Source organism: Phyllostomus hastatus, unplaced genomic scaffold (genome assembly GCF_019186645.2).
Source record: "Phyllostomus hastatus isolate PE091 unplaced genomic scaffold, TTU_PhHast_1.1 phas_scaffold_93, whole genome shotgun sequence".
Classification (NCBI taxonomy): Eukaryota; Metazoa; Chordata; class Mammalia; order Chiroptera; family Phyllostomidae; genus Phyllostomus; species Phyllostomus hastatus.
Genome location: NW_025334042.1, coordinates 4,102,511 through 4,122,494, shown reverse-complemented (window position 1 = coordinate 4,122,494; position 19,984 = coordinate 4,102,511). Strand labels below are relative to the sequence as shown.

At 40.0% G+C, this 19,984-nt stretch overlaps 1 protein-coding gene across 1 annotated transcript in view; it reads left to right on the top strand.

The window, feature by feature from the left end:
• The window catches only part of LGR5 (leucine rich repeat containing G protein-coupled receptor 5), a 143,398-nt gene that overhangs the window by 102,472 nt on the left and 20,942 nt on the right, over positions 1-19,984 (top strand). The window contains exons 7-13 of the mRNA XM_045829364.1: positions 1,477-1,545; positions 1,688-1,759; positions 4,936-5,007; positions 5,159-5,227; positions 5,369-5,440; positions 8,803-8,868; positions 9,780-9,851. Of these exons, the coding sequence (XP_045685320.1) occupies positions 1,477-1,545; positions 1,688-1,759; positions 4,936-5,007; positions 5,159-5,227; positions 5,369-5,440; positions 8,803-8,868; positions 9,780-9,851 (492 nt within the window). The remainder of the gene's footprint in view (positions 1-1,476; positions 1,546-1,687; positions 1,760-4,935; positions 5,008-5,158; positions 5,228-5,368; positions 5,441-8,802; positions 8,869-9,779; positions 9,852-19,984) is intronic.

The following is a 19,984-nucleotide window of genomic DNA, read 5'->3' as shown; positions in this document are numbered from 1 at the left end:
TATTCATGTGCCAAAAAGCACGCAGGCCCACTGCATCTACACTGCTGGCTCTGACCAGGAATGCAGAAGGAGATGACCAAAGACCACCTGTCCTCTGGCCATGGGGCCCATTATTCATTTGCATACAGATCTTAGCAATTTGCACACGATCAGTTTAACTGTTAATCAAGTCCAGTCCACTAGTGTTGGCGGTCTTCTTGAGGCTGATTGGTCCTAACAGCTCTCCTTCCAGGGTTACCTAAGTCATTCTGTGTGTCCTCTCAGAAGACAGGAATCGTCCTCATAAGGACATGCCAAAGATGAACTTGTCCAGGCAGGACTCTGATGTCAACTTAATGGCACAAGCAAGCAGTTTCCATCAGCTGCTAGGAAAAAAATGAGAACTCCCTTATCTACACCAGGCTGGGCTGGGGATCTCAGCAATGGAAAGCACCTCCCGGTTCTTTTGAACCCAACAGGGACAAAAACAAGATGGACTTTGATGGGTATTTCCATAAACAGGCTTTCTCCCCACCCCCGTGTTTGAGTTGAGGACTGAGGATTGCCTATAAAAACCTAGAACAAAACATTCCAGGACACACTCCTGAGTCTTGTTGCCCCACCCCCCTTACCTTGCCCAGGGCTACAGAGGATCAGTAAATTGGTTACTCCCAACCTCTTCCTTTCCTCCACTGGAAATCCAAGTAATTTATAAGGGCCCAATCCTTTTTTAATCAAAACAGAGCATCTGGAGAGATTTACAAACAGGAAGAAAATTTATGTCCACAAAGACACAAGTTTCCTGCCTGCAGTATAGCTTAAGGATGGTTTGTGTCAGACAAGTAGGAATCTTGATTCATGTTTAACTCAGTTAAATTATCTCTCTCTTAAAATTAAATAGCAATTCTTCTCCACAGAGGAAGATCTAACCACATCTGATTGCCTGACCGAAAGGTTTTTCTGAGTCATCTGGGAAATCTGCCATTCCCAGAGACCAGGAGGCAATTACTTTTTCATACGAAGATGTAGATAGAAGGTGGAGCAAATCTATAAAGCTCGTGTGAGTAATAGAACTGAAAAGCCATTTGTCTCATAGCAAACAGAGAAACTAATTATTTGAGATTGTTTGACTATTCCATCTTAGGTTGTGAAAGGTAATACAGAGCTTTGTCTCACAGACCAAGGAAAACATCACAGTTCTGATCCAAATCATTACTTGTGTCCCTGAGAAAATTCTAGACCTCATGTCCTTCGTGAGAGTGCTCTGCATATACAAACCCCTCCAGAAGCAGGTTGCCATCCTCGACCTCAGGCTCTGAGGGATACAAGCCCTCCACGGGAGTCAGGCAGGGACATGGCAGTCCTCCAAAATGTCCAGGATGAGAATTTTCATCAGTGATACTGGTCCTTTGAAATGGCATATTAACTTTCCTTGTAATTGTAATATATGTCAATGTGTAGATGAAAAACTGAAAAGACTGTTCACTTATTTTTCAGAGATTTAAATTACAATAACCTTGATGAATTCCCTGCTGCAATCAGGACACTCTCCAACCTTAAAGAACTGTAAGTATATAGGACAAATATAATGGGAAATCTCATTCTTTTTTTTTTAAAGATTTGTTGCCACCCAAGAGGGGTTGAGGACTATTAAATAATTGTACCCCACACATTATTTTTTATAAATTGTCTTTTCTTCCCTTTCTAGAGGATTTCATAGCAACAATATCAAGTCAATACCTGAGAAAGCATTTGTAGGCAACCCTTCTCTTATTACAATGTAAGTGGCTATAGTTCTTTTCAATTTTTTCATCCAGAAATAGAGTATGTATTGCTCTTTTAATTATGATACAATGAATGTTCTATATTTGCCCAATTTTTTCTCAGTCAATGGAAGACTATGCAGAGGGGTCTATAGAGAGATGCTTTGCCAGTTTTTAGCTGAATGCTGAAATAATATAAAAGATACTTTTTTCTAGAACTTTCAAAGGGCATTGCATATGCTTCATATCTTCAGATGCTTTGTTTCACTTCACAATAATCTTGCAAAATGCTTTGCTTCTCTCTATTTCCTAAGGAATAAAACCGATTTTTAAAGTATCAGTGTCAAGGTCAGTTAGTCATTCAGAACATGAATTCAAATGTGCTAGAAATATAAATTATTATATACAAATAGGAGTCTTTTACCACAATAGACTCCAGCCCCAGCTGGTGGTGGACAATGGGAATACTGTTCTGTGCTGTCTCTATATCCATTCATTGTTAAGCTCAAGCATTGAGTCACATTTATACAATTACAAGCTATGTCGTAATTCTAGAAATATGCATATGTCATAGAAAGGAGTATATGATGATTTATGTACTATAAAAGTATAAAATAGACTTACAACTATAATATATAATTAATGCTGTGTTTCACATTTAGCACAGACATAAGATTGATCATATGTAGATATATAGGAAGATGAAAATATGTTAGTATTAAGCTGGCTCTTAGTTAAAAGACACCTGGCAGATTTGAAGTCATGGGTGAGGGGTCTTGAATATGGAGGAAGAGAGTAAGGACAACTGCTGAACATGACTCTAGGGGCATTTCTTGGCAGATACCCACCCTGTGCCAACTTAATTGAGAGGCTTTCTGGAACTGTGAAGCATTTGTCACAAATGAGCTGGAGTCCGTCTCAATTAGCCCTGACAACTGAAAGGAAAATACCATTCATCATTCCTGAAATGTTCTGACAGTATGTTGGAAAACTAAGGGTTTTAAAGTTTATTGCCTATAAACATTAGACCTCATTAGAGAGTATTTACATAGTAAGAGGTTGGCAAATCGCATTGGCTTTGCTTCTTTTGCCTAGCAGCCACAAGACCGGTTTTTAAATCATTCTTTTGATATGCTAATACTGCTTGAGGAGGACCAAGAGGCCCCCCCCTCCACTCCCTCTCCCATTTATTAATGCTTCTCTCCAGCATTTGATGTTGACTGAATCCCCCTGAAATTCTCCTCTCCTTGCTTCTGCCTCTGTTTCCATCTCTGGTCATTGCCACCGCCACCACACCTTCCATTCCCACTTTCTGTGAAGGCAAGGGTTTCCCAGGCCTCATTTCCACCCTCTGTAGCCCCAGCCACCCATCAGCCTGTCTGCTAGCCATTACCTCTAGATTTTTATCAGTCTAAGGCTCATCTCCCTGCCTTCACCATCTCTCTTGAAACACAGTATCCATATTGTCACTCCCTTGCTGCGAAAGGCAGAGATTCAGGATTGTTTATTTACATTAAATACAAACTCTTCACCATTCACAGCCTTCCACGTGGCCCAAGCCAACCCCCTTGATCAGTTCCCTGAAGCTCTATTCAGTTACCCTGTGCCAACACCCAGGCCAGCTAAGCTAAACTCATGGGATGAATGCCTTTCCTTATTTCCTTTGCTCCTATGATTCTCTCCCCTCACTGTGCTTAATGGAATTTTGTTTTCCAGGGTCTATTTCAAGTGCTATTTCCATGAAGTTTTTCCTGGCCTCATGAGAGGACTCTCTTCTGAGAATCCTACCACTCCTTTTTATATTTGTGATGCTTCTGCCTCATGTATACAAGCATGTGCACCTTATGTGTTCAGTGTGTACATACATATGAACATATAAGCAAATAGTGTAGATAAAGGATAATGTAACATTATGAGGAAAACTTCTTTTTTAATCCTAAAACCTATATTCCAGCTCTTTCTCTTAGGGATTATTTGGTCCAATGGAAAAGAAGAGGTCAGAGGCTAGAAGCACAGAAGGGGACTCGGGTTTGTAAGGTGACAATGACATCCTAGGCAGTGTGCCAGATGTTATGCATGCATCAGCTCTTTTGATGCATACACAAACCCTACAACTTAGTATTAGTTTCTCAGTTTAACAAATTAGAAAACTGAAGCTCTGGGAGGTATTGAACTTGCCAAAGTATCTGAGCCTCAGTTTATTCCTCCAAAATTAAGGAAAATAGTATTTAAGTGTCTTCACTACACATTTTATTAAGTTGTTGGATGGATCAGTTGAAACTGCTTTGTCAGCTACAAAGTGATATAATCTTAGTTATTTGTTTTATCCCAACTGATCCCAAGGTTCTTTAGGGAAGAAATATTTAATCATTCTTCTTCAAACCCCCCGCTGGTAGCGTAACACCAGGCCTATGGTAGCTACCTAACAACAGCCTCCTCAGTGGATTGGTTGGTCTCTCGATCCCTGCACCACCTACCCTCATATGTTGAGCACAGCAGTTGCCAACAAATACCTATTGGATTTCACTGAACTAGAAGGATGTCACAGCTCAGAGCTGTTTCTGAGGCCCATTGACCAGGCCGTGCAAATACCGTCACATTGAGAATATCTGTAAAACAAAATATTTTTAAGCTCTAATAATGTCTCACCTTTTAGAGCAATAAATAAATCCAAAAAATTCTGACATTAATTAAAAAAAAACCAAAATAGCTAATTTCCTCTCAAATAATTTGAGATGTCCCCTTTGTACATTGTGGTAAGGTTTGACCAGAGGATATCATCTTCATGTGAACATAGAACTTCCCCTTTATTTAATTCATGACATGCTTGCCAGCCCCTCGAATTACCCTTTTGCCATTCAATTGATAGCCCACAGATGCTGGAGGTAGGGAAGATTTTTAAGTGACAACTATAGTCAGTTCACTGGCGTTTCTCCTTAGAAAGTATCACTCATATCTATCTTGCTGTCAGAAATTTTTAATTTTACATAGTATGAATTTCTTACCAAAAGTCTCATTATATGAGTTAAAACATTTTTGAGGTTTGCCTGAAACCACGCAATCAGGAATGTTATATAATATAGTATAATCAAAATTACATAAATACGTTTAATGTACTTGTTGAAATTTGAACAGATACTCATTTGCCATTCAAGTTTTATACTAAGACATCAGTTTTTGGATTTCTTTTCAGACATTTCTATGACAACCCCATCCAGCTTGTTGGAAAATCCACCTTTCAATGTTTACCTGAGCTGAGAACACTGTAAGTTTTTCTCTTATATATCACTTTCCCTTTGTAGAGTTGCCATAAAAAACAAATGCATGTTACAAGTTGAAGTGTTTTGAAAACAGGAATAAAAATTATGCCTTTCTAGACTCTTCTCCTGATAATACTCATGTACCCCTCTTCCTAGGACTTTGAATGGTGCCTCGCAAATAACTGAGTTTCCTGATTTAACTGGAACTGCTAGCCTGGAGAGTCTGTAAGTACTTGAGAAAGCTCTTGACTTTGACCAGAACAGGCACTGCTTTTAACGTCTGACCAGTCTGAATGTCAGTGAATCAGAATATGTCGCTGCAGGATGCCTGAATGAAAGAATCACGTCTGGTTTGTGTTTCCACAGGACTCTAACTGGAGCACAGATCTCTTCTCTTCCTCACACTGTGTGCGATCAGTTACCTAATCTCCAAATGCTGTACGTATCCGTAAAGCAATAATGTTGTATAAACAGGCAACTTCCATTTAGGGGAAGTGGCAGACATTATTTCAGTAATCCTTAAAAGGGGGAGAAAGTGCTTTCCTTGCAGGTCTCCAGGAGGTCAGGCCTCCTTTGCCCACTTTGGGCCGGGGAAGTGGCTCTGACATGACCCCGGTAAAGATGGCCATGCAGCCTGTTTCCAAACCCCAAACATTCTCCCATTCGACTTCCAACTGGCACACGTTTCCTTTCAGAAAATGGATGTGAACAAGCCCAAATAGCTTCATTTCCTCTTCTAAAGAATCTGTAGAGCAGGAAGAAAGAAAATAACAAAATAGATTAAAAACCCACTGTGATGCCAAAATAAAAAATTGTGCTATCAGCTCCACACAAACCCTGATAAAGGCAACCAGACATTCTTCGGGTATCGTTGTGAGTGCCATGTTCTAATGTTTCACCTAATGGTTAAACTGTTGGCATATGTAATTTCTGTTGGCTTGGAGCTTTTTTTCTCTGCCTTTATCATGTTTCATGAAAAGTAGTTTAGAGGACCTTGAAGAGCTTTGTTTTGACCTTCCATTTTCAACCCTCTCCCTCAGCTCCCACTCAACCCTATTGTCATCCTCACAAGCATCGCTGGGACTTAATGAAAGGGCCTTCTGCCATGGCCCTATTCTCATGTAGTAGACATTTGTGGCAGTTGAATGCCCGCAATTCCACCATAGGCTCTACCTAGTTGCAGAACTACAAGCAGCACTCCAAAGGTTAAGTAGAAGAATGGGAATGTCTGCCATGGTGGTTCTGCCTTCCCCTACTCCCAGCCACAGTTGCTCAATGATATGGGGTTGCAATAGCACCATGTGATAGCCTTGGAGTCAGCCATTCATGTTTGAAGGAAACGTACAGAACTAGTCTCCTCTTCTTCACTCCACATTTTCCTGGGAGGTGTAGATACAGTTGAGAAAACTGAGAACTAGGGAACTTAAGTGCATTTGTCAAAGTCACACTACAAGAAAGTAGCAGAGTGCAAAATGTCAGTATAGGCATCTTGATTAAATACGTAGGTGAAAGTGTGAGTACAGCAGGTGGTGGAAATCTTGGGGTCTTCTTAGAGTTCTGCCTACCATACCCAGAATAGGTCTGATTATCCTCATTTCTTATGGAAACTGGCTCAGTAGCCAGTGACTAGGATTTCACATCCTCTAATTAATAAGTAGGGAGCCAGTATTTAAACTGCATCTGTCTCCACTATGTCACACAGTGAATGGTAAACCACCCAGGTCTAGAACTGCATACATGGAGGCTGACTGACTAATCGGTTACAAACAAAGGCTCTGGGGTCTGTTTTCCTGGTTCAAGTCCAGTCTCTGCATATGCCAGTACAGCATCTTGAGCAAGTTATTTATTCCTTCTTGGTTCTGTTTCCCAGTCTATAAAGTAGAGGTGTAATTACTTCCTTCAGAGGATCATCACGAGGATGAAATGACTTACTGCCTATCAGATACTTGTGTCAGCACCTGGAACATTGTAAACTCTCAGGCAGTGTTAACTCTCGTCATCCTGTTTCTCACTTGCTCTACACCATTATTCTTTCCTCAAGTTGAAACTAGAAAGGCCTGAAAAAACACAAATACTAACCTAAACGGCAGTATATTGCCATTTCCAAAGCATATCAACCTACAATATTGATTTGTTCTTCATAACAGCTCTACAAGATCAGCAAAGCAGGTAACTTCTCATTTAAGAAGAAAACCAAGAAAGATGCCAATGCTTTGGCCAGTGTACCAACCAAGCAGACTCAGCTGAAGTTGAGAGCAGAACCCAGGGTGCTGACCTCTACTACAGTCTACTTTAGGCTCTAAAGGTAGAGGTCAGAGAGCTCCCCTCTGAGGCTGAACCATCCACTAAGTACTCGTTACTTGAGGAAATCTCACCATACATGAGTGGTTTGCTCCCAGGTTGCTTCACCCCCATGGGCATTGCTTGGCTGTGTGTGACTGTCCCCACTCATTAGCTAGGTGGGGATCTTTGGCAAGTCATTTCACATTGTATGGGGATAACCATGGTGTCTCCCTCATAAAGTGACCACAAGGATTAAATGAAACAGTTCAGGTAAAGCTGTAAACATGGGATCTATATATGAGAAGTGCTTGATAAGTTAACCATGAAAATCATTAGGTAGAAGTTAGGTAGGGGGTGATACTGTGTGCCTATGGAGAAGAAGGTTTTATGTACCCTCTACTAAGAGGTACACAAGAAGGAGTTGCCTCCTTGAAGTCTGTGGAGATGAGTGAATTAAATTATTACCAGCTTTGATAATATGTGTGGCCATTTTATTTTACTCACTTTTCAAAATTACATATCATATTGTTAATCAGGTGTAATTGTGTACAGGTGGGAGGCATGGTTTTGTTATTTTGTTTATTGATTCAGTTTGGTCTTCAAAAACTCTAGTATAAACTATAAATTTTTTGCAAACAGCTTTATCTGAAATATATCTGCATAGTAAATGAATTGTGTTTCTATATAAATTCCATTTATTCAATAAATGTAGGGTGAAGTGATCAATTAAAGAACAAAATAACTTAAAAGCCTCCTAGAAAATAGTATTGATTTTTTTAGTTGCACAGTGGTGATCTGGTTTTAAGAATTATAATTGGGCATGAAAAGGTGTTAGCTGATAACTCCTGAAACATGAGACAAGATTCATATATATATTATATATGTATATATTATATATATATCAATGTTACTTTATCTACCATCTTTCTTTTTTTAAGCTTTCTGCAAATTACCATGACTTGCTTTAGATTAGTTATATTATACTCTAAATATGTCCAGATGTTTTTGTTATTCTGTAATTTGTTGAGTTTTGTCTGAAGATTTTTTACATTCCCACCGCCCTCCCTCATAGTGATTGATTTTTCAAAGTTAGTGCAATGTTTGGAATTGTTGTTGGGATTTTATTTTAGTTGATTAGAAAAGAACCAACAGTGATTCTTTTAGCTATAGAAATATAGTAGCTCTTAGACAGGGAGGCACAATTATTTAATTTGATTTGTACTCATTTCAGTAAGATAATAACTAGAACATTGAGATCATCACTAACAAAATATAAATAAATTCATTAAGTAAATTATTTAAATAAATTAAAGAAGTATAATAGTTACATTTTAGTAAACATTTAAATCTACTGCTTAATCCAATCATACTGGCGACTACCCTCCCCAGGTCAAGAATGGAGAAATGTTCAGTGCTAGCTTTGGGGGATACCTCGTCTTAGAGGGAAAGGGGAGCAAAACATGCTTCCTTGCAATTAGTATGTAACAGATTTTTCCTTTGTGCCTTCTGTTTTTCAGAGATCTATCTTACAACCTGCTGGAAGATTTGCCCAGTTTTTCAGTCTGCCAAAAGCTTCAGAAAATGTATGTCTATAGAGTCTCTAAGTCACCTAGCAAAAATAAGAGGAGACCAACCCTTCACTTCCAGGGGTCACTGGGGAGATATTTGATGTGTTCCCTTTTGACACACACAAGGTGTGACTATGTAGGATGGGAATAAGGTTGAGAAAACAGATAACATTACTTCACCACACATTGTATGATAAGTAAACCACTTACTAAGCATTTCCCTTTTTTATCATGAACTTGGTGTAATAATGATGTAAGTTTCTTTGAGCTTTGGAATTTTGCTAAAACTTGAATACCCAAACTTGAGTTTGTTTGTATGTTTGTTTCACAAGAGTCCTCTTTAGAGGAGGTACCATATTTGCCATATTTGAGGTGCCATTGATGCTTCTTACACAGAAAACATTTTAAAATTCCTCTCTTAAAACTGACTCCTCCATAAAACATCAGCCTTATTGCCATATAGTGATACTTTGGTTTTGATCAAAACAATACTATCTATCCTTTCCTACTTAATTTTTTTTCCAATTGCCTTTGGGCAATGAAGGGAAAAAATAATCCATCTTTGAAAAGTAAAGATTTGAAACTCCTGAACACCCTCAAATGCAAGAAAAGCTTAGAAGGCAGAGCCAAGAGAGGCATCCTTAAAGTATTTCAATGAAGATGGCATTTGGAATATAGGTTTATATTCACTCAAAGAAACTAGCTGCTTTGAAAGAGAAAAAAACAATACTTAAGTGTGTAAATTGTAATGTTCTTTTTAAAACAAAAATTGTTTTAAAACAAAATTGTTTTAAAGGTCACTTGATAGTCTCATTTCATGTGTTTCTTTGATTGAGAGCAAGGTAATCACTCTGTAAAAGTTCTCTGAAGACTAATCTTTGAAAGCAGTGACTTTGAAACCAACCTTTGGAACTCTGTCATTTCAGAGATCTGCGACATAATGGAATCTATGAAATTAAGGTTGACACTTTCCAGCAGTTGCTTAGCCTCCGATCTCTGTGAGTATTGCCTTCCAGCACCTTCCCCCCTGCAGAACACTTTCTGTCTTTCTTGAGTCTTCCCTTAATATTTTCTTTTCACTGCATATGTATATTATTGGGTCTTTCTGAGTGAATTTGCTATGAAAAGGCAAATATTTTACTCGTGATCCTTTCCAGAAATAAATTCAACAGTCGGAAATTTGCACTCTGCTCTCTGCCAGTCAGCAGAACTGAAACTTTGATAGAGAGGAAGGAGGCCACCCTGCTGAACAACTAACAAAATGTGTTACTGTCTGTGGCCTGGACTGTCAGGGCTTGTTTGCATACAAATATGCAGTGGCCACAAAATTCTTTCTGCCATTTTTTCTTTGGTGGTTGAACAGTTTTTCTTTTTTTATCTTTTTTTATTTTTCAATAACAGTTGACATACATCCTTATATTAGTTTCAAGTGTACACCTCAGTGATTAGATATTCTGTAATGTACTAAGCGATTACCCTGATAAACCTCATACTCACCTGACACTGTACACAGTTATCAGAATATTAGTGACTGTATTCCCTTTGTTGTACTTTACATCTCCATGATTATTCTGTAGCAACCCATTTGTGCTTCTTAATCCCTTCACCTTTTTCACCCATCCCTCATTATAGTCTTCTTAATGCTTAAGTGACTACACCTTCATAAAATAATACCATTCTTCAAAACATTTTATATTCACCTGTAAGAGTCTCCTCCAAAAAATTTAAAAACCATGTTGTTTTTTATTGTGTTGCCTTTTTCTTACTTTTGGCTTATATCAGCTTGTGAGATTCTTTTACTTTTTTAAATAAATGCAATACAAAAATATATTGCTTTTATTTCCTACCTAATTCACCAGGTGGGAGTTCTGGCTGTTTCCAAAAGTTAGAGTTTTTTTGTTTTTGTTTTTGTTTTTAAGGCTGATATAGTTGATAATACCATATTGCATTATTGACATTTGCTAAGAGAGCAGAATCAATTGCTGTCACCAAAAAATATATATTTTTTGAGTAAATTATATATTTATATACATATATAAAGAAATAAAAGACTGACATCTACAGATACCAAAAGGATGTGATATAGACTCTGAAGGCCAAAAGTCTGAGTCCTCTGAATTCCTCCTGCCCCTTAGGCCTCCCATCCAGTAACTCACCAAACTCTGCCAACTTCATTTCACCCACTCTCCTACCACGGGCTGATGGAGTCACTCAGCTGGATTGCCCTACCATCCTTCTAAACAGTCTCTCCACCATCAGTCTCTACCCATTCATCTCATTCTTCAAGAGATTCTTTCTTGAGTATAAATGAAATTGTGTTACTTTTCCACTTCAAAAAACTTATTCTCCTATGTCTTCAAGATCAAAATCAAATTTCCCAGCACTACCTTTTAAAACCTGCTCCCAACCTCCTGGAACACTCTTATCTCTCACTCATGCATTTCTAGTCCCCTGACACACAGACACTGTTTTTCCTGGTCTTATGGCCCAATGGATTCTTCCCCACTCCTAACTTGCCTGCACCCACCCTGTAAGAACATGAATCCCTGACGCGCTTGCACACTCTCTGCTGCAAGGCTCAGCCCTCTGCACTGTCATCAGGTAGACCATGCCCTACTTGAAATGACAAGGACTTTTTCGTTTTCTTATCCCTGGGTCTAGTGCAGTGGCTCTCTCATCATTTAAGAATTTCAAACATGTTCTGAGCAAAAAATCGGCACTATAATTTTTGCCATTCTAACTCAACACTCAAAATTTGTGCTCAGTTTCTCAGTCATCTCTTTTGAGATTGACTGCTGCCCAATGACTTCTGTAAGAAGAGGTGATTAGATCAAATGATCCATAAGACCATTCAGTACAGGGCACTCAGTTGTACTTAGACAGAGTTCCTGCATATTTCTACTTTAGTCTTGTGACTAAAGGTATACATAAGAAACATTGAGAGCCAATGGGGTAGTGGAATGCTAAATTGCATTGCATAGACAAACAGAACAGGAGAGTATGTTAATTTGGTGATTACACAGCATAAAGAATAAGCACAAAACAGGAACATAATGGAGAAATTGGTGAGCGTTGCTATGTAAGCCATAAAATTGGAATGAATGGCTTTTTTATTGTTACCGTTTTTTACTTCCAAATGAGATATACTCTCTGGTCAGATAACTATGTGACCCAATCTAACTCAATTTTAATAAAATAAAATAACCTCTTTAATAAATTAAATCTGTTTTTGTTTGGGGTTGGAGAGATATCTCTGTTTTTATAGATCCCCATGGGCCTTCAGAAGTGGACTCAGTTTTCAGGTCCTCTCCTTCCCTTTTCAGATTTTCTAAAAGCTGTGGTGTGGTTAGAATTCTAGCTTTAACGTTGTGTTTTGTTTATGTGGCATTTTGAATTTCAGATCCCTTATCAGTAAACTGAGTGAAATGTAGAAATGAGTGTGAAAACTCATTGAAACCTGAAAATCACATGTGAATTATGAATTACTAGTATTTTGGGGGAGAGCATGTCATCAGATTGTGAGCCATAGAGATTAGAAAGCTCTGGGTATATGGGAAAATAATGATGATATTCTATTAAAAGCTGAATGAGACCCTAAAAACCCAAATTGTGAGATTTATTTGTTTATTTATTTATTTTAACATTTACTCATCTATTTAATAAATAATTACCGAGTATCTTAAATGGGCGTGGCACTGAGCTGGATGCTGGGATTAAAAAGCAAATATGCACAACAATCTTTGTCTTTGTACACTTTAATGAAATAAAACATAATTTTAAAAATCAGACAAATAAATGTCTGTGACATCACAGCTATGTCACAACTATGATATCACAACTATGATAGATATTTTGAAAGAAAAGACTATGTTATCATAAGAGTACATAAGGAAGAGATAGAGTGTCTGACCTGTTGAGCGAGGTCAAGGAAAACATCCTCAAGGAAGTGAGGGCTGCTCTGGGATGTAAAGTGTAGGAGTTAGCACAACGTGTGGAGGAGGAAGTGAGAGTATTCCAGGCCCAAGGACGAACATCTGCAGAAGTCCTAAGGCAAGAGGAAGACATATTCAAATGTCTCAAACTCTGCTCTTACCATACCTCACTCCTCCCTGAAAACTTTGGTGAACCATAGAAGGTACTAAGCATGTCGTTATGAGAACAGTTAGTAGGTTAGCAGGTTAGACACGAACATAGATGCTGCCTGACCTGTATCAAATGGAGATGCTCTTCTAAACAAATGGTGCATCCTATTTCCTTTTCTCAATCCCTGAGAAATTGTGATGCCATTTTTAAATGCAGACAACTCTGACACAACTTAAAGAATCAGTACCTGAATGCAAAGATGTGTCCCTTTGTAGAGCTTGTAATGAGCCCCATCTATTCACTGAAGCCTATCTACTTGCATTGTGCTCATATATCTGACTGAAAAATAAGTATTTCCATTAGTTTGGATTTATCCTTCAAGTATGTCTTCCCTTGTAGAGAAATATATGTTTTCTTAGCATGTATATGTAGTATGACGTGCTTTGCACTCAGTGGTTGCTCAATAAATATATGATGTTGGATGAGTAGGTGATGAAGAGTTGCTTTCTTTCAAGTCAAGACCATCGGGCTCTCTGCCAATGAAACAGAACTCCTAGGTGCCCTGTCAGAAGCCAGAGAAAACCCTGCAGTCATCAAAAAGCCACTTATTCTGAAATGCCAAACATTTTCTTTATAGTACCTTAGTCTCTGTTTAGGATGCCTCACCCAGAGTAATTTGGTAGTTTGACTGCTTTCTATTATATATCATAATGTTCAATACTATATTGTCAAGGTGATGAGTCAGAGGGGCAGGGGATCACAAATCGGTCCCCATGGACTTTGCATTCCACTTTTCAAGCCAGCATGAAGTGACAGGCATCTCATAAGACAACTAGTTCAAAAGCTGAGAAAACTTTGGTATGAAAAGGGAAAATGTGAGCTAGGGCACTCAGCTGCCAGTGAGTCCAATGAGTAGACTGGCCGCACTCCATGCACATGGTGCATGTATGAGGAGACAAGAAGAAATCCCAAGTCTGAAGGTTGGATGTGGGCAGCCTGTCCTGTGTCTCCACACACAGTCCGTGTTCATCTAAGCAGGATCCTGGAATGGTCTGGGGAGCACCCAGGAATGAGCTCATGTGTGCTCATTGACTGCATTCAGTGCTTGACCTGGAAAGTACTCAACTATTGTGGCCTCTGAGCAGGAACAAGGGGCCCAGCTATCTCCTGGGGAAGAAGAAATGTCAGAGGTAGAGCAGTTAAAGAAAATCCCAAAGAGGTAAGATGAGCAGAGAAAGAACATCAAAGTCGGAAGGATCGATACCCAGGACTTGTCTGATCTATTGAAGGAGCTCAGTCCTCTTTCTGGAAGAGCCAGGCATTGTAAAGCAAATAAATCCTGCCTGCTGCTGAGAACAAGTAATAAGATTACTTGTTGCCCACTTCCCTCCCAAAGTCAGCAAAATTATAAAGTCAAGAAAAACATTCAAAAAGCTCCATGGTCATTGGACACAATCGCAAGTGTATAACTGATGTAGGATATTGAAAGAGATCATTGCCTGTTTTTCTTTTCCTTTTTTAAACTTGACTTTTGTCCTGACACCCTTACATTAAATGTCTGATCTTTGAGTCTGTATTTTCCTTACTGAAAGAAATATTTCCTATGCTAAGAAAATATTCTATTCTATTGGTATCATTTCTTAAATAACTATTAATACTGTAATTATAAATGGATATAATTAACTCACAGCCTGGCAGCTTTCTTTGAAATTCTGTCTCTTTTCTCCTTCCTGAGCTTATTCTAATCTCTGACTGTTATTTGTAAACATCTGTCTAGAATTGTGAAATGACCCAGTTTGGGTCCCAAACAGGTCAGCAACACACTGTGATGTTTAGGAACTTAGTATCATCAATGTAAGGTAAAAATTAACAAACTAAGCTAAAGAGCTATACTCAGTGTTTCAATTTCACCAGCATTTATACTATTTTTTATTTTGTGCATTAAACATATATAGGATATTTTCTATTTTCAAGGAGACACGACACTATACCTAGGAATGCTAAAATGAGTAAGATTAAGACATAGTGGCCAATGAGACTAGAAGATTGCTGTGTAAAGACAGTGTCCTACATACCCTAGACCGTCAGTAAGTACCTATACACCGTAGTTCCTGCCTTCCAAAAGAACTTGCAAATGAGTGGATAGGTGCCATGGTTTGACTATAGGCATTTGTGATGATACCCATGATAAGTGCTGTAGAGGGAAAGCCTCACAGGCAAATCCCTCTAAAGAGTCCCTTTACACAAAGCTGAGACTTTAGGTAAGATGTGTGAAAGGAAAATAATTACTAGGATAATATGTTATAAATGTTATTAAAACACTCAATGTACTGAAAGCAGGGAGATTTTGTAGAAGATTAATTTGAAATATAACATGCCAGAGGCTCCCCCTTGCCTGCCTGCTCCCTCTCTCAGCTCCCATGAAAGGGTAGAATATGACCCAACATATTACCACACCCTTTGTACCCCTGCAGGATCTTTTCTCCACAGATTTCAAAGTGTTTTTACAAAAGTAAATTAACAAGCCTCATCATCTCGTCTTTCCACAAAGATGGTTCATTTAAGTAACATAGAAATTTACTTAAGTGGCTTACTCAAGGTCACATGAGAAGTCCTTTGTGTGTAATCTGGAGATGGGTATTCAAAGTGTAAAAATAACCATGCAGCCTCCTTGCAAATCCAGATTCATTGTATGCTTTGGCAAGTACCACTGGAGGGACCAACAATCTTTCATCTGTACAGCAAGGCCCCAGCCAGCTGGCCTTTCCTCAGCCTCATCAAGCACCCACACACCTGGAAACGCAGACTTCAGTCCTCCTCTTTTCCAGCTTATCTGCCACAGAAGCTGAGTGAGGACAGAATATGACTGTTTTTTTTTTTAATTTTTATGTATCACTTTGATTAAATAAGTAGTCGGCCATATCTTCTTTTGTTTTCCCAAACTCTTCTATTAATCCAGGCAACAGATATTTATTAAATACTTAGTTTTTGCAATTCACTGTGCTAAATGCCACCAACACTACAGTCATGCTCCAGCCTTCATGGGAAAGACCTACAGACAGTAAGTGAGAATTAGACACGTGCTCAGCACTATGAAAATGACAAACATGATGAGCTCAGTGAGGCAGGTAGGGATGGATGGATCGGGGAAGCCCTCTCTAAACAGGTGGTGCTTAAACTGAGACCTGGAACATGAGAAGAAGTTAGGCTTTTTTTTATTTTATGTTTTCTTATTTCACAGAATTTTTTTCTAATAAAGTCAATGGCAATCTTTAATATCCCACATAAAAAGCTCTTTGGGTATCCTTTTCTCTTTTTTTCCATAGTAAAGGGGTCTTAAGACCAAAAAGTGAGAAAATCACTGTGGTTTATCCCCAGCCATGATGGTCCATTTCTTGCTCTGACCTCATAAGACTCCACTGTGATGGAAGTACAAACCACGCCTACATGAGACCCTGTCCGGGCTGAGGTTTTTGTCCATTATAGTGCAGGAAGCTGATTTGTGGTGACCTGTTGGACCTGGACTAAGTAGCTTGTTTTGTTCTTCTTTTTTCTTTTTTTCTTATATTTTTACTCTTTATAAAAATAAATACTTTTTATTATTGTAATTTTTCTTATTGTTCTCTTTTGTCATTTTTTCTTTTTCATCTCACTTTTTTCTCAATGTTTCTTTTCTCATTTTTCAATTTTTTTTGTTCTTTTTCTCGTTTTTCTTTAGACATTTTTTTAGTTAGTATAATTAGTCTTGGTATAGTTCATATAGTTAGCATTATTTATTAGTAATTAGTAATTTAATTATTATGTATTGGTAGTTAGCCTTGTTAGTGCCATTAGTATAGTCAGTACTGAGTTAGTATAATTATCACTATTTATTCATATTGTGTATTAGCATAGTTAACATTGTTAGTATTAGTTACCATAGTTTATATAGTTAGTATTGTTAGCATAGTTAGCATTCATTGATAGTATTGTCAGTTACTGTACTTAGCAAGTCACCATGTCAAATGAACTGACAGGCACCTCTGCCTACACAGAGCCCCATATTGGCCATCACAAGCTCCTGAACATCATTGGCAGGGAACCTTTGGCAAGATGAGGTTGGTCCAATACATTCCAACCAGAGTAGAGGTGGCTCCTCTAAACTTTTTTGAGAAGTCCATTGTATGAAGGGGTTGAATCACCCAAATATCACAAAGTTAGTTAGGTGATTGCCGCCCAGGGAACATTATTCCTTTTCATGGAACATGTGAGTGGAAGAGCCTTGTTTAATTCTCTGGAGGACCACAGCCGTGTGACTGAGAAGGAGACCCTAGCCATGCTCCAGCAGCTCCAGCAGTACAGTGAACTGCCACCAGTGGGGCATCATCCCCAGAGGCCAGGAGCCAGAAAATGTACTTACAGGTCTGAGCTCAATGTCAAACTTGCAGACTTTGCCTCAGTAGTAAGTTACTGGCCATAAGCTGAGCGTGTTCTGTGGCACCCTCTCTTACATCGCTCCAGAGTCTTCCATTGCCAAACCTATGACGACTCTGGGGTTGATGTGTGGAGCCTGGGGGTAGCTCTTCACAGGAAAGTGACAGGGACTGTGCCATTTGTGGGAGAGGAATTTTGGGAAGTGAAGCAGCAGACACTGAGTGGGCACTTCCATATACAGTACTATATGTCTATAGAAGATCAAAAACTTTTTAAAAATTAATGACCCTCCACCCCACAGAAGAAGAACCTTGGAGGGTATGATGAAAGACCCATGGCTTGACATGGCCTGGAGTGGGAACTCAGGTCTTACAGCAAGCTGCCCTGTGAGATGACATGGACCCTCAGGTAGCAGAAGTAATGAAGAACCTGGGATTTGAGCAAAATGAGACCCAGGAGTCAGTAACAGGAAGACAATATGACAAAGTGATGGGCACGTGCCTGATCCTAAGTATTGCAAAAACCAAGGTGAAAGGCCGCATCATCGGTAAGGCCCTGCCCCCTCCTCTGTATCCAACAACTGCAGTCTTTCCCCATCCCAGGAGGTCCAGCCAACAGAGCAGAAGATTGAAGAGCCTGCCAGTCCCTCAGCCAGCCTGGGGTCGAGGACGACCATTCCCACAGCCCATCCTTCCAGTATGGCCCTGGGGGCTCCCCCTCACCCACAGTAGCAGCAGCCACAGTGGTGGAGCCCCAGAGAAACCAGCGATGAAAACTCCCTTCATGCTGGGCAGCCTGATGGTGAAACCCCAGCCTCTCCCTCTGACCACAGCCAGGGTTGGCAGGGAGTGACTAAGAGTGTCTTCAGTTTCCTATTAAAGCTTAGGTGCTGTGGGCCATCCACTAACAAGCAGCATCTCAAAAGCACACGAGTCAAGACAAAATAATTTATAAAACTGAACAGCCAAGACAGAGCCACAGTCAAAGACTCTGAGGGAAGTCAAGCCGCATTCCCTGTATTTTAAATGTGGAACTTGAGGGGCTGAGCTCCAGGGAGATCAGCCAGAGGCTGGATACAAACAGCGATGGGTGAGAACAGTGCCTGAAACAGGCCCTGAGTATATGCTGGGCCCCTGGGTGAGAAGATCTGGTCCAGTGGACAACAGAGATGTGCAAACTGCCATGGTATTTTCTTCCCGGGAATCCTAGCAGGAGGGCATCTAGCATCTCCGGGCCTTCAGAAGCATCTTATCAAAAATTCCTGCTGAGCTTGGAGGATGGCCTGGAGCCTCCTGGGGGTCAAGAGGGGAGGCCACCCTGGCTACAGGTCCACCCCTGAGCTCCCACCTGAATGAAACTTTACAGACGGAATTGTTTCTTCTGGATGCCTTCTCCCCTCCCCTGCTTGTCTTTTCTTCCATGTTAGTGTGAGTTCTTTTTTGTTTTAATCCTCACCCAAGGATATGTCCACTGACCTTAGGAAGAGGATTAGGGACAGAGAAAGAGAGAGAAAGAGAGAGAGAGAGACTGATGTGAAAGAAAAACATTGATAGGTTGCCTCCTGTACGCACTGGATCAAACCGGGAACCTAGGTATGTGCCCTGACAGGAAATTGAATCGAATCCCCTACCTTTCAGTGCATGGGTCAATGCTACAACCAACAATGTGCATTCCTATTAAAGTATTTGGTTCTTCCAAATTTTGTAATAAACTTGATGCCTCGGAGAGATGTACTCGAAACTCTTGTTTATCATCCTGCCTGCACAGAGTCAGGGCTGTGCATCCTCCAGTTTGAGAAGCGTGTAATGTACTACTTGGACTTTATTATGGGAACTCCCCAATAGCAACGAATGTGGTTCCGCAAGAAGAAGGCCAGCCCCCAGCATGCTGTGCGGGTTCCAGACAGCAGGGCACAGCAGTGGGTGAGTGAAGCAGGCAGAGGTCTCTGTGCTCTGCAGCTGATAGTCTGCCCTGTGACCTCAGCAGGAACCATCTCTCATGACCTCTTGGCTTTGCTTACTTCCCTCTGTGCCGGTGTCATTCTCAGGTGGGCATTCCCTTTATGTAAGTCAGACTTTTAAAGTCCTGGAGAAAGACTGCTTCAGGCAGAGGGAACAGCAGAGATAAAGAAAAGTGCTCAAATGGAAAGAACTTGGCATTTTTCATGGTGGCCACAGCTTAATGAGCTAGGGTGAGAACAGCAGCAGGTGTGGCTGCAGAGGAAGTGCAGACTTGTGGGCCTTGGGAAGGAATGAGGATTTTTTCTGAGAACAGCGATCAACCCCTGAAGGGTTTTAAGCAAGGAAGTAACATAATCTGCAAACATTTTTATCTGTCTCTACATATTACAAGATTCACCAGGCAGGGCAGGTTTTCTTATGCCTTCAAACCAAGGAAGAATATGAGCAGGGAAATGCATGTTTTTCCCACTTTAATCCTTACCACATCAGTGCCCTGAACATGTGGGAGTGCCCATTAAAACATCGTTCTAGCCCTGGCTGGTGTGGTTCAGTGGACTGAGTGCCAGCCTGTGAACTGAAAGGTCGCTGTTTTGATTCCAGTCAGGGCACATGTATAGGCTGCAGGCCAGGTCCCCAGTTGATGTTTCTCTCCTTCTCTTTCTCCCTCCCTTCCC